This window comes from Hemiscyllium ocellatum, chromosome 1 (assembly GCF_020745735.1).
Source record: "Hemiscyllium ocellatum isolate sHemOce1 chromosome 1, sHemOce1.pat.X.cur, whole genome shotgun sequence".
NCBI lineage: Eukaryota > Metazoa > Chordata > Chondrichthyes > Orectolobiformes > Hemiscylliidae > Hemiscyllium > Hemiscyllium ocellatum.
Window position 1 is genome coordinate 166,961,850 of NC_083401.1, and position 14,611 is coordinate 166,976,460.

At 39.7% G+C, this 14,611-nt stretch overlaps 1 protein-coding gene across 1 annotated transcript in view; it reads right to left on the minus strand.

Annotated features, from left to right (window-relative positions):
- plrg1 (pleiotropic regulator 1) overlaps positions 1-14,611 on the minus strand; it is a 36,984-nt gene that overhangs the window by 13,246 nt on the left and 9,127 nt on the right. Inside the window, exons 4-11 of the mRNA XM_060833092.1 lie at positions 14,408-14,461; positions 13,857-13,950; positions 6,438-6,528; positions 6,234-6,335; positions 3,071-3,163; positions 1,689-1,838; positions 732-833; positions 426-528 (exon numbers count right to left, since the gene is read on the minus strand). Coding sequence (XP_060689075.1) covers positions 426-528; positions 732-833; positions 1,689-1,838; positions 3,071-3,163; positions 6,234-6,335; positions 6,438-6,528; positions 13,857-13,950; positions 14,408-14,461 — 789 coding nt within the window. The remainder of the gene's footprint in view (positions 1-425; positions 529-731; positions 834-1,688; positions 1,839-3,070; positions 3,164-6,233; positions 6,336-6,437; positions 6,529-13,856; positions 13,951-14,407; positions 14,462-14,611) is intronic.

The following is a 14,611-nucleotide window of genomic DNA, read 5'->3' on the forward strand; positions in this document are numbered from 1 at the left end:
CTCCCATAACATCTTGGCCTGCTCAATCACCTCCAATCATCATTAAATACTGGAGTTGCAACACTTTCCATTTTACCTCCACACTCATCATCATTCAAACCGGCAAACCTTACTGCCAAGTGAAAGACTGATTTATATGTATTTCTGTCAATGCAGTATATTTCAGATAGCAACTCTTCATTATTTTATCATTCATATCCCCTCCAGAGAAGTGTTGTGTTTGTTTACTTATCCCACTTCTACTCCCTGCTTTCCCTTCAGGAAGGTTTTCGATTATCAATATGTTATCAAGAAAACTACAATGTAGACGGAGGTGAAAATACCCTGATTCCTCAAACACACATAATCTTTAAGTATTAAGGGATGCGAAAGATGCTAATCTCTATATTTAATCAGCTGTTTAAAATAAACATATAATTATTTACCTGTAATAATCTGTGGTTCACCAGCTTGGCATTTTACAGTCGCCACTGTATTTGTATGTCCTATTAAAGTGTGTACATTTGCTTTTGTTCGTATGTCCCAAACCTATGTCAAAAAAAATGACATTTTTTCAAGAGTTCCTGTAAATGCAATATTAAACCAAACTTAAGTAAATCTGATAAAACTGAGAAATAGGTTTTATGCATCACTTTATCAAAACCCAAAAGATGTTAGGGTATGATTACATAATGGCCGATGTAACGATGTATTACACTTATAGAGACAATAATTTTAAAAGAACTGTTTACCCTTGCAGTTGAATCTCTGCCACATGTTATCAAGACATCAATGGTTGGGTGTAAATCAAGTCCATACACTGCACTTAAATGACCATGGTAATGTCGGATAACCTATTTAAACAGGAAGCATAGAAATAAACTGTAGCTCATAAATTTACACATTATGCAAAATCAGTGCCACCATTGAAAAGCCAAGGTAAAGTACTGCAAAACATCAAAAATAAGGCAGAAGTCACTGCAGAAAATAAGGACTGAGAAAAGTGCAGATACTGTAAATACTGAAAAACACAGCAGGTCTGGCAGCATCTGTGGAGAGACAAAATGTTAAGACTGATTTCTCTCCACAAACGCTGGCAGACCTGCTGAGCTTTTCCAGTGAAGTCATCATAGTCCTGCTTTCTCGGGGTGGGGTGGCTGGGGAAGGGAGAGAGGGAGACAGACACCTTCAACACCTCCCCAACTCACCTATTTTACCCTATGCTACTTTCTCCCCACCCTCCTCTCATTTATCTCTCCACCCTTCAGGCACTCTGCCTGTATTCCTGATAAAGGGCTTTTGCCCGAAACGTCAATTTGACTGCTCCTTGGATGCTGCCTGAACTGCTGTGCTTTTCCAGCACCACTAATCCAGAATCTGGTTTCCAGCATCTGCAGTCATTGTTTTTACCTAGTCAGAGAGAGAGAGAGAGAGACAGACACAGAGAGAAGGTGAGACAGAGAGCGAGATAGTGAGACAGAGAGAGGCACAGAGGGATATATGGTGGTCATTTAACCTGAGAATCAACACGCCTCAGATAAGGGACAAGGTGGAGAAGATAGGATCTTCACAATGACCTCAGCTGTAGGCACTGAACCCACATTGATACTATGCATTGAAAATCAGCCATCCAGACAATTGAGCAAACTGACCTCAATTGTAAACAATTAACTTCATTTTAGTAACGCCCAAGTTGTGAAAATGTATACCTTATTGTATTCCAGATCCCAGCATTTCACTTGCTTATCCTCACCACAGGAGAAAAGGTATGGACTGCGCGAACTGACTGCCACTCCTCGTACAGTACTGATATGCCCAGTCAGAGAGAGCTTCAACTTACCACTGGCCAGATCCCAGATCTATGCAACAAAATATTTTTTTAAAGAACCTGTGTCTCACTCCAAAACAAGTCAGCTTTAAAGTGATGCATCAATGGCATAAAATTAATCTACATGGGCTCTTACATTACAAACACATTTTAAAAGCAATAATTTCAAGTTTTTTTTTAAACAGTAGCTCAGTTGTTCTATAATTACCAATTAACTTTCTATACAATAATAACTAAACTTTTTTAATACAACTATGAAAATACAGTCAACTGTGAAAATTGAATTGCAAAACAGCATTTAATTTTCCCTACAAAATGCAAGCAACATACAAGCTGGTTGAAAAGGGCAACAAAATTGATATTTCAGAGAAACATCCTTCAGATTCAGGTTTGAATGAAAAATATCAAACCCATTAGATAATGACTGCACTGTAATTTTTCTAGCATCTTCAATTTTTGCTCCAAATTTCCAAGATTAAGCATTTAGTTTTCACTTCAATCTTATGGAGTTGTTCATTTTTACTTAGTAAACTACATTCTTAAAATGATACAATAAAAACAACAAATTATAAGAATAGTATTTACTAAATCATATTGAACAAATTTCAAGTGGTCTGAATTTCCAGTTGTAACATTCTGGTGTTGAATTAGTTCTATCTATAGTTTTATTTCCTGGACTTGAACAATTCTGGTTCGCCTACTTCCCAATACTCTCTACAGTCTCCTTTTAAATGTTTCTCAAACAGAAAAATGACACTTACCGATTACAAATTAATTTGCTAGTATGATTAAATAGGCACTGTATTCCTACTTTTGGTGTAATAGGAGAACTAATGCGAAGCTAAATGTCTGTAATGTCTCGTAGAGAGTTAGAACATAGAACATAGAAAAATACAGCGCAGTACAGGCCCTTTGGCCCTCGATATTGCGCCGACCCAAGCCCACCTAACCTACACTAGCCCACTATCCTTCATATGCCTATTCAATGCCCGTTTAAATGCCCATAAAGAGGGAGAGTCCACCACTGCTACTGGCAGGGCATTCGATGAACTCACGACCCGCTGAGTAAAGAATCTACCCCTAACATCTGTCCTATATCTACCTCCCCTTAATTTAAAGCTATGCCCCTTCGTAATAGCTGACACTGTGGTACTAGACTGACGGACACTGGGAATTGCTCAAATATAAGCCAAAAATAAAGTACCACCTGAACAATCCAAAAGAGTTATTTTTAAAAGTCAGACTTCCAACAATCATTCTTACCTTAATAGTTCTATCAGCTGAGCCAGTAACAAACCACTGATTTCCAGGTTCAACTGCAAGGCATCTAACCCAACCCAAATGGCCACTGATTACCTAAAGGCAAATGTGTTAGTCAATATTAGCAACATAGGAGCATATCTTTTTGACCATGTAACTGTACAAAGGATGAGCAAAAGATAAAATTACAAAAACTTTTGCTAATCCTTTCCTACTACGGAAAACAAAGCTCTGTGAGTTTTAACTGAATGGTATTGATTTTTTGAGTCACCTATCACTTTGCAAAAATAATTTCTTGTTGAAAAAATGTTAGTCATATCCGACTTCCAAGAAATGAGAAATAGTCAATATTTTGGTGTGGCAGGGCATCTAAAAGCGGTATTTTAAAGGGCTACAGAGATGGGGTTGGAGAATGGGACTAGTTGAGGACTGATATAGACATGATAGGCCAAATGGCCTCCTTCTGTACTGTAAAATTCTATGATTCTAAATGGCATGCATCATCAGACTGCTCCTTGGATGCTTTTTGGCCTGCTGTGCCATTCCAGTAACACACACTCAACTCCGATCTCCCACATCTGCAGTCCTCATTGTCTCCTAATGATCCCACAGTTAGCCACTGCTAGACGTCATAGGTTTTGGGTGAGGAGGGAAAGACATAAAAGAGACCTATGGGACAACATTTTCACGCAGTGGGTGGTGTGTGTATGGAATGAGCTGCCAGAGAAAGTGGTGGAGACTGGTATAATTGCAACATTTAAGAGGCATCTGGATGGATATATGAATAGGAAGGTTTAAGAGGGATATGGGCCAGGTGCTGGCAGGTGGGACTAGATCGGGTTGAGATTTCTGGTCAGCATGGATAAATTGGACCGAAAGGTTTGTTTCCGTGCTGTACATCTCTACGACTCTATAACACTTTTTATATTACAAGTTTCTGAAAGTGCTGATAACAGCGTGGCAAGAGATTCAGGGTACTTGTAACCAGAACGAACAGGATAAGCAATTCCAAAGATCCTTAACCAGACTGTTGCAATAAAGAGTAAAAATGTAAATTAATGTCATTGTATATATTGTTAAGTCAGGTAGAGAAAGAAAGGGAGTAGGAAAAATTAAGTGACAGAAAGACAAAGTCAAAAGTTAATTTAGTTACTTTTTCAGTTCATTCACAGGATGTGGGTGGCACTGGTTAGACCAGCATGTATTGCCCATCACTAACTGCCCAGAGGGTAGTTAAGAGTCAACTACATTGCTGTTTGTGTGGAGTTATGTGTAGGTAAGGCTGACAGTTTCTTTCCCTAAATTACATTAGTGAACCAGATGGATATTTCCAGCAATCATCAATGGATTCAAGATGAATTAGATTAGATCAAATTAGATTCTTTATTCAGACCTATAATTCCATTTTTTAAAACTGAATTCATATTCCACTATCAGCCATGGCAGGATTTGAACCCAAGTCTCCAGAACATTATTTGGGTCTCTGGATTAAGAGCACAACGATAATACCATTGGGCCACTGCCTCCCAAATTAAATTTTACATTTAAACTCCCCAGTTAATTTCACATTTTTAAATTCTCTAACTATGAGGACTGCATGAATGAATTTCCACACATGATTGCAGTGCCAGAGGGTGACTGGCAACAGTGAACAATTATCGCATTATAGAATGGTAGTTAAATTTTATTTGCTGCGGCAAATACGAGTGAGTTTAATTCAAAGACATTACGTCTCTACACGCCAATCTTGAGAAATACAACAGAATTATCTTTTGCTAAATCTAATGGCAGAATGATGCAGCATGACTTAGATGGACAAGTTTGGATATTGGCAGTTAAGCTCACAGCAACTTTTTATCTAAAGTTACTTTACACACAATTAACAAGGAGTAACACTGCCTTCCCAATCAAGCACATTATTTTCATATGCCAAAAGGACAGAGTTCCAGACACATTATATTGCGCATCATAATCCGTATATCTGAATATTGATTATCTGAATATTGGATGATTTGAAGGAGGTCTCGAGGTCCCGATGGTAACATTACAACAAAGACGTGTTTTCAACACTGATCGAGTCTTTTGTTTACAGTGATTAAACAGGCACCATCTCCAAACGACTGACTGCTCGCCCTCTCTCTCTCCCCCCATACTTTCACTAGAGTGCTGCAGAGGAGTGTACCCTAAAGCCCCCTTTATCAGATAATCTGGTCAACATTGTCCTGTACAGGGCAAAGGTGAAACCAGTCAAAAAGTTACAGTAAAAAGTTGTCTGTGTGCACACGGCTGTGCACTATTTGGAGACTCACCCTCCAAAAGACAGCAGCAGTCTTGTTGCTGATGTCCAGATTAGCCTTCCCAGAGGGGGCACTGTTGGACAGGGATGTGGGGTGATGTGGGGTGGGTAGTGCTGGATGGGGGCATAGGGCGGTGTTGGATGTGCGGGCAGGGGGTGTTGGATGGGGGCACGGGGTGGTATTGCACGGGGTTGGGGGGGGGCGGGGGGTGCTTGTGCGCTGTGTGCTGCTGCCTCGTCTCCTGGACAAGGAGTGGACTTAAAAAACTCTGAGCCCCAGAGGAAAGGTATTTAATCGATTAACCAAATACTCGATTATCCAAACGAAATAGTGCACACCCATCTCGTTTGGATAATCGAGGTTTCCTTTTAGTAAGACATTAGAAAGGAATCTCATTGGTTTAGAGCGCATCTGAAGATGGTGAATATGATATTTCAATTCATAGCACTCAGGCATAATGTTGCACTATCACACACAAACTTTGAAAGATAACAGCACAGAAAATGACTGTGTAGTTTGCTGTAACTATACTGACTTTGCTTCATTGTATTTCAAAATAAAGATCAAGATCTAATTCTTTTCCACAGGGAGGAGTATTGAAGGTTCATAGTATATTATTACTGTTTGGAAAGATATGTTCTGAAAGTGTGATCATACACCTCAATCAGGTTCTGGTTATTCTCCTGCCCTGAGTCCAAATTATGCTTTTTGTATAGTCATGTTTGACTTGGAAGCATTTTTTTATGTAGTTAGGCAAAAAGAAAGCATTTTAACTTACATTTTCTTGCTGCAGAATGAAACTTTTTAGCTGTGATGAATATCTATGAATAGGTTATTTATGCAAGAGGTTCACATAATAATTTGCTTACTCTGTACAGCTTCCAAGGTGGGTGCCATTGTGGTTTTGGCATTGTAGGAAGTTTTCTTGACATTAGTGAAGAATTCTTTGAACCTCCAGCATCCATTACAGCCTGTAACATATTCAAGCACAAATATAAAGATCACGATTTGTGTATTTTAGTCTGTCCCATCACCAGAAGTAATGTGTATTTATAATTTCTGAAAGATCTTACCATGGAAGATCCTGGAGGCTGTGAACGTTCAGCAATGCCCGCATGTCTGTGGATATCAGCAACACTGGCTGCAGTACGATTTGCATCATGTCTGAAAGTGAAATAAAACATATTTCATTTATTAACTAAAATATTGAAAATAAAAATCCATACCACTATCCAATTTAAAACAGAAAATTGGAAAAGCTACACAGCTATTACTGATGCACTTAATCAATTATGCTTAATAGCAAATATAAAAATACATTATTCATCAGCCCAAGGTGTTCTCAAACTTCAAATGCATGGGCCAGTTACCTTACATTGCTGCTTTTAATAAAAATACTTCAAATCAGCAGTAGGCAAATTATTCAAAATAGTGAACTAAAAACTCTTACTACATTATGTAGAAATTACTTATTTCCAGGTTAAACTCAATTTATGATGATCGAGTTTTTAAATCATCCGATTCAGGAGTTAATTTGAAGTTAAACAACATTTGAATTACATTTGCATTAGCTTTCACAACATTCTGTAGAAAGCAGTTTTCTCATCCAATTGCTCATTATCATGAAGCAGGGGTTCAGAGTTGGACAATTCACTTTTACGAGAAGATCATACACTCAAATAAGCTCACTACCTAAAACCTGTTCATTAGAGCCCTCCTGTGACACAGTAGGGCCTCTACTCCGGGACAGGGAGGCCTGGGTTCAAGTCCCACCTACTCCAGAGGTGTGTAACCAATTAACATGTATGCTTGGAGCTGATTCCCTACAACTTTTAGAGTGTAATGGAAGAAAAATCACAAACTGATGGTGCATCAACATCAGAATTCAAAAAGGTACATATTGCACAAGTCTAGGGGTTACTTTGAAATTAGTAGGCTGAATATTGCTGATAAAATAACAAGATTAAATGATCATTTCTTGATTGCAAAAATATACTTTATTCAAAGAAGTGTGCCTATAAGTACGGTACATTAGAGTTCTCACATTTGTTCTGTACAATCTTTACAGAGAGATAAAAAAAGAGACAAATGTGGTACAGTTAGTTCTGCTATAACTCCTGTTACTTCACTGTGAATTGGCTAAAATGTGATTGAAGAATTTAAGCCATTATTGGTAGAACCCGAACTCTCCTTACCTGTATTGGATATAACGTGATTCCAGTCCCATTGGTTTAAATGGTGTTGCTATTATGCAATTTTCTTATAACGTGGGACCGCACAGGAATGGAACTATCACATTATACCAGAACAGATTATACTGGAATTTGACCACAGAGCTACTGTGCAGTTGCAAAAAAAAAAGGCATTTTTAACCGATGTACAATGCTCCTCAGACAGCTGTTCTCACAGCATTCGGAGATCCACACTCAGTGCCATGTGTCGCCATATGCACACACTCGGTCGGTCTCTTTCTCTCTCTCTCAAATCAGCACCACTGCAGAGCTATCCTGCCCCCCTACAATTCCACTTTATACTCTGGCTTATTTGACATGCCAACAAAAACTTTTCTTTTCCTTTCAGGCATTAAAAAACGCAAGATGCAACAACGTAGTGACACCCATGCCCCTCCAGAATGTTTCTCCCCTCCCTTTCTCTCTGACTCCATCCCTTCTTCTAACCCTACCTCCTGTTGTGTACTTACTATCCCATCTGCTCTTCCACACTCTGATGCTGAACATTCTGTACTCAGCAAAGGGCTTAATTTTGTACCCCTGCATCCACCACATCAGTGAATTTCAGGCACAACATGCCTCTTCTTTCTTTGCCATCGTGCCCATTTCTATGGACAAGAGTCCTCTTCCCTATCACCTGCCTCTAGTACTCTCCCTCCACCTAAGCCCTCCCTCTGGCTTTTTAACCTGTACTCGACTTGTTCATTGAGAATTGTCACCATTGATGTTGATTCCTCTGTCCCCACGTACTAATTCAAACTGTAGTCTGTGCTTTCAGATTCAACCCTGGCTTTGTAATGAAGCCTGTCGACAAGGTGGGGGTGGTGCTGTTGTGGTCTAAACATGCTGACATCTACATTGCAGAGGCACAGCACCAGCTCTTGGACACCTCCCCCTATCTCCCAGGACCATGACCCCACCATTGTCCACATTGGTCACTAATCTCATTTCATCTGGTGATCTCCCCATCGCTGCCTCCAAACCCATAGCCCCTCAACATTGACCACTTCTACCTCCTTCACAAAATCTACAAACAGGACTGCCCAGGTGAACCCATTGTTCCTGTCTGCTCCTGTCTCACAGATCTCATCTATTTCTATCCTCGACTTGACTTTGTGCCCCCTTGTCCAGTACCTTCCCACTTACGTCTACAATGCCCCTGATGTTTTACGTTAGTTTCAGAATTTCCGGTTCATGGTCTCCAGCCACCACCTCTTCACATGGAAATACAAAACCTTTACATGCCCATTCCCCATCAGGATGGTCAAGGCTCTCTGCTTCTTCCTGGAAAAAAAGGCCAAATTGTCCACATCCATCACCCTCCCACTCTGGCTGAGTGTACCTTCCACTTTGAACAATTTCTCCTTTAACACCTCACACTCTTCAGGTCAATAGGGTGGCCATGGGCTTGCATGGGCCCCATTTATGCAAATCCCTTTTGGGGTGCATAGTCTCATAACCCAAAACCTTTTATCCAGGACATCCATGCTGCTTACCTCTCTTGCTCACATTTGGAAATGTTTATCTATTTCACTTCCAATTTCCATCCTCCTCTCACCTTCACCTGGTCCATCTCTGACTCCCCCCTTCCCTTCCTCAACATCTTTGTTTTCATTTCTGGGGATAGGCTGACCACTGATATCCACTGTTGAAAATGTGTTGCTGGTTAAAGCACAGCAGGTCAGGCAGCATCCAAGGAACAAGAAATTCCTGTTCCTTGGATGCTGCCTGACCTGCTGTGCTTTAACCAGCAACACATTTTCAACTGTGATCGCCAGCATCTGCAGACCTCGTTTTTTACCCACTGATATCCACTACAAACCAACTGACTCCCATTTATTTTAATTTTAAATCCTTACACCCTACTTCCTGTAAAGACTCTATTTCATGCTTCCAGTGCCTCCATCTCTATCACATCTCTTCTGATAATGCAAGCTTCGATAAGCAGACCTCCTTCCTCTAGTGAGGAATCTCTACCACCATGGTTGATAGAAGCACTGCTGATGATTCCTGCTTTCTATTTATATGCTTAGTTTTCTTTGGTTGGTGATATTTTCTGTGGTGATGTCATTTCCTATGGTGATGTAATTTCCTGTTCCTTTTCTGAGGGGGTGGTAAATGGGGTCCAAGTCAATGTGTTTGTTGATAGAGTTCCAGAACTCTATCAATAATCACATTGACTTGGACCCCATTTACCACCCCGACAAAAAAAACAGGAAATCACATCACCACAGGAAATGACATCACCAACCCAAAGAAATCCAAACATATAAATAGAAAGCAGGGATCATCAACAGTGCTTCACCCGGAGGCTCACTGAAAATGTTACCCAGTATGGTGACGAAACTTCTGAAAATGAACCTTCCAGCTCAGCAAGCCAACCTATATCCAAAACATCAACCTAAGCTACAAATCTTCACAAAACCCACTAGTTTGTTTGTAGCACCATACTTTTTATAGAAAATAGAAACAAGTAGGCCTTTTGGTTCTTCGAGCCTGCTTTGCCATTCCAACCAATCTTAGATAATCCTCTATCTTAATGCCATTTCCCTCTTTCTCTTAACCTCTGATGCCTTTAATATATAAAAACTTACCAATCTATTTGTTGAATATATTCAGTCACCCGGGTGCCACAGTCTTCTGTGGTAATGATGTCCACAAGTAGACCGTAAGACATAGGAGTGGAAGTAAGGCCATTCGGCCCATCGAGTACACAGATCCTAGTCTCCTCGCCTAACGGAAACAATTTCCTAGTGACCACCCTTTCCAAACCATGTATTATCTTGTATGTCTCTATTAAGTCTCCCCTCAATTTTCTAAACTCCAATGAATACAATCCCAGGATCCTCAGCCGTTCCTCGTATGTTAGACCAACCATTCCAGGGATTATCCACATGAATCTCCGCTGGACACGTTCCAGTGCCAGTATGTCCTTCCTGGGGTGTGGGGACCAAAACTGGACACAGTACTCCAAATGGGGCCTAACCAGAGCTTTATAAAGTCTCAGTAGCACATCTCTGCTTTTATATTCCAACCCTCTTGAGATAAGTGACAACATTGCATTCGCTTTCTTAATCACGGACTCAACCTGCATCTTTACCTTTAGAGAATCCTCGACTAGCACTCCGAGATCCCTTTGTACTTTGGCTTTACGAATTTTCTCACCGTTTAGAAAGTAGTCCATGCTTTTCTTTTTTTTACCAAAGTGCAAGACCTCGTGTTTGCTCACATTGAATTCCATCAGCCATTTCCTGGACCACTCTCCCAAACTGTCTAGATCCTTCTGTAGCCTCCCCACTTCCTCAGTACTACCTGGCTGTCCACCTAACTTCATATCATCTGCAAACTTTGCTAGAATGCCCCCAGTCCCTTCACCCAGATCATTAATATATAATGCGAGCAGCTATGGCCCCAACACTGATCCCTGCTGGACACTGCTCGTCACCGGCTGCCATTCTGAAAAAGAACCTTTTATCCCAACTCTCTGCCTTCTGTCAGACAGCCAATCCTCAATCCATACCAGTAGCTCACCTCGAACACCATGGGCCCTCACCTTGCTCAGCAGCCTCCCGTGTGGCACCTTATCAAAGGCCTTTTGGAAGTCTAGATAGACCACATCCACTGGGTTTCCCTGGTCTAACCTACTTGTCACCTCTTCAAAGAATTCCAACAGGTTTGTCAGGCATGACCTCCCCTTACTAAATCCATGTTGACTTGTTCTAATCAGACTCTGCTCTTCTAAGAATTTAGAAACCTCATCCTTAATGATGGATTCTAGAATTTTACCAACAACCGAGGTTAGGCTAATTGGCCTATAATTTTCCATCTTTTGTCTTGATCCTTTCTTGAACAAGGGGGCTACTACAGCGATCTTCCAATCATCCGGGACTTTCCCTGACTCCAGTGACTCTTGAAAGATCTCAACCAATGCCTCCGCTATTTCCTCAGCCACCTCTCTCAGAACTCTAGGATGTATCCCATCGGGGCCAGGAGATTTATCAATTTTAAGACTTTTTAGCTTTTCTAGCACTATCTCTTTTGCAATGGCAACCATACTCAACTCAGCCCCCTGACTCCCTTTAATTGTTGGGATATTACTCATGTCTTCCACTGTGAAAACTGACGCAAAGTACTTGTTAAGTTCTCCTGCTATTTCCTTATCTCCCATCACTAGGCTTCCTGCATCAGTTTGTAGTGGCCCAATGTCTACTTTTGCCTGTCGTTTGTTTCTTATGTATTGAAAGAAACTTTTACTATCATTTCTAATATTACTGGCTAGCCTACCTTCATATTTGATCCTCTCCTTTCTTATTACTCTCTTTGTTATCCTCTGTTTTTTTTGTAGCCTGTAGACGACCCTCGAGTGAAGAAATTTTGCCTCATCTCAGTCCTAAAAGGCCTATCCTGACACTGTCACCCCTACTGAGACTGTAATTCCCCAACCAGGAAAAATTTCCTCCCTGCATCTAACCTGTTTGGCCCTGTTCGAACTTTATATGTTTCAATCAGATCCACTCTCATTCTTCTAAACCCTAGTGAACACAAGCCAAGTGTTGAACCAATCTCTCCTCTCACACCAGTCGTCATCCCTGAACCTTTTCTTCACTTCCTTCAGGGCAGGTATATCCTCTCTTAGGTAAGCAGACCAAATTGCACACGATATTCCAGGTGAGTCTTATCAAGGCTCTGTTTAACTGCAACAAGACATCTCTACTTCTGAACTCAAATCCTCTTGCAATGAAGACCAATCAACAATTTGCCTTTCTAACTGCTAGCTAGACTTGCTTGTATATTTGCTTTGATTGGTGTACAAGGATGCCCAGATCCCTTTGCTCATGCACATTTCCCCCATATCACTATTTTAAAAATATTGTCTTTATTTTTCACTCTGAAGGAGTACAAATTCATATTTATCCAAGTTATGCTGAACCTGCCATGTATTATACTTCTTAATCAACTTGTCTAGGTCACTCTGACACCTCAGAACTCTCAATCCCATCTGGTTTTGTGGTGTCAGCAAACTTGGAAATACTGCATTCGGTTTCCTCATACAAGTCATTTATACATGTCATGAATAACTAGGACCCAAGCACCGATCCCAGTGGTACACCACTAGTCACTGCTTGCCACCTGGAATAAGACCCATTTATTCCCACATTATGTTTCCAGTCTGTCAAGCAATTTTCAATCCATGCTATTGTATTATCCACAACCTCACGTCTTACATTTTACCACTAGCCTTTTCCGTGCGACCTTATCAAAGGCCTATCTTAATGAGCAATTGTATAATTTTATGGTCACTCTTCTGTAGTGGATCCACACAAGGTTGCTCATCTTTTCTCATTAGACAATACCAAATTGTACTGTTATTGCATGCATCTCTAATTCTGTTTAATGCCTTCCTTTCCTTTGTTTCTTTTTTCAATATTTTATTTCTACCTGATGTTACATTGAATTTACCCCAATTTGGACTTGCTTTTCAGTTGTTCCTTTGTTTATTATAAAATTCTTCTAACAGATTGACTAAGAATAGATATAGTTAATTGCCTTGTTCCTTCACGCCTTTGACGTTTATTTCCATCTCTGTAATATTGTTCAACATTGCCCTCGCTGACACTTGCAACTGTGTCCTTGCTATCTCTAGACTTGAGTACATGTACTTGTGAGCTACATATTCTTAGCTCACCTTCCATCTTCTATTGGCTTAGGTCAATAATTCTTGGACAATCTTTAATAAACTTCATTAAAATTCTGGATATGTGAATCCTTCCTCCAGTAATATAATCGCTGACTCAGTATGGAAGCTATATTTTTATACTGATTTAAACAATAACATTTTGCAATATTCTGCTATTTCTTAATATTCATTTGACTTTATGGAAATAATAAAGAAATTAAAAATTCTTTCCACAAGCTGATAATGAAGTCATTACTGCTCAGGAGGAGGCCATTCAATCCATCAGGAATTGTCACTCAAATTGAGTGATTGAGATTTCGGAGACCATCTCAATAGAAACAACAAAAGGTTGCCTGTTCAGCAAAATTTGAGGAGTTGACTAACAATGAATAAGTGTCCACCATAACTTTACCAAACTTCTAATATGAATACAGTATAAAGCTGTCAAAACCATTTGCAACTATGTGTTCCTCTCAAATACCAACGTATGAACACAGTGTTATAATCAAATAAATTCCTTCCTTGTTTTCAAGAAAATATAGCCATTATTATGTTCCAATAACTTTTAAAAGCATAAAGCTTACCTGGCTTGTGAAGAAGGAAGCGCCAAAGCCAAGGCTTGAGCACTTGCCTCACTGGGCATTTTCTGCACTTGTGTATCAGCTGTCAGAGCAACTCCTACAATTCACAGAGATTGAATAAATGCTGGATATTTAAGAATGGCAACTATAGACTTACTTTCAAAATTAAGTTTTGCAAATAAATGTCTTGATTTCAGAACCTAAGATACCAGAGTTGCATGTTACTTCAAATATGCTACAATGTTTCTGATTAATATGCCCTTATTTATAACAAATTTCTGTTTGTAAAAACTATGCTTAAAGTCTCAAATTTAGCTCGGTGGAAATCTATAATACTACCCGAATATCACTAAGGTTACCATTTATAAAGTTCAAGTAAGTCCTTATTAAAAGATTAAGCATAGCATACTTATTTATTCTTTGGAGTTGCTTTATTTTGTCCCATTGATCAACTCAATAAGTGAGTCTGGCAGTCTGACAGTCAAACAATCAGTGTTATAACTCATGACAGATTATAAACTTCAAAAAGAAATTTTAACAAAAATGCTACTGACCTGGACCTGACGGGTATGGATGTGTGCCAGTTATAATGTATTCGGATTCCTCACCTAAAACATAATAGACATAAGTGATACATTTGGACTTCCATATTCTTTCAGAACAGTTTAAAGCAAGATTGCAATCATCCAAATAAGAATTTAAAATGGTGGCACATGTAAAAATCAGCACTGATGATGCAAAATTACACATGTACCAAG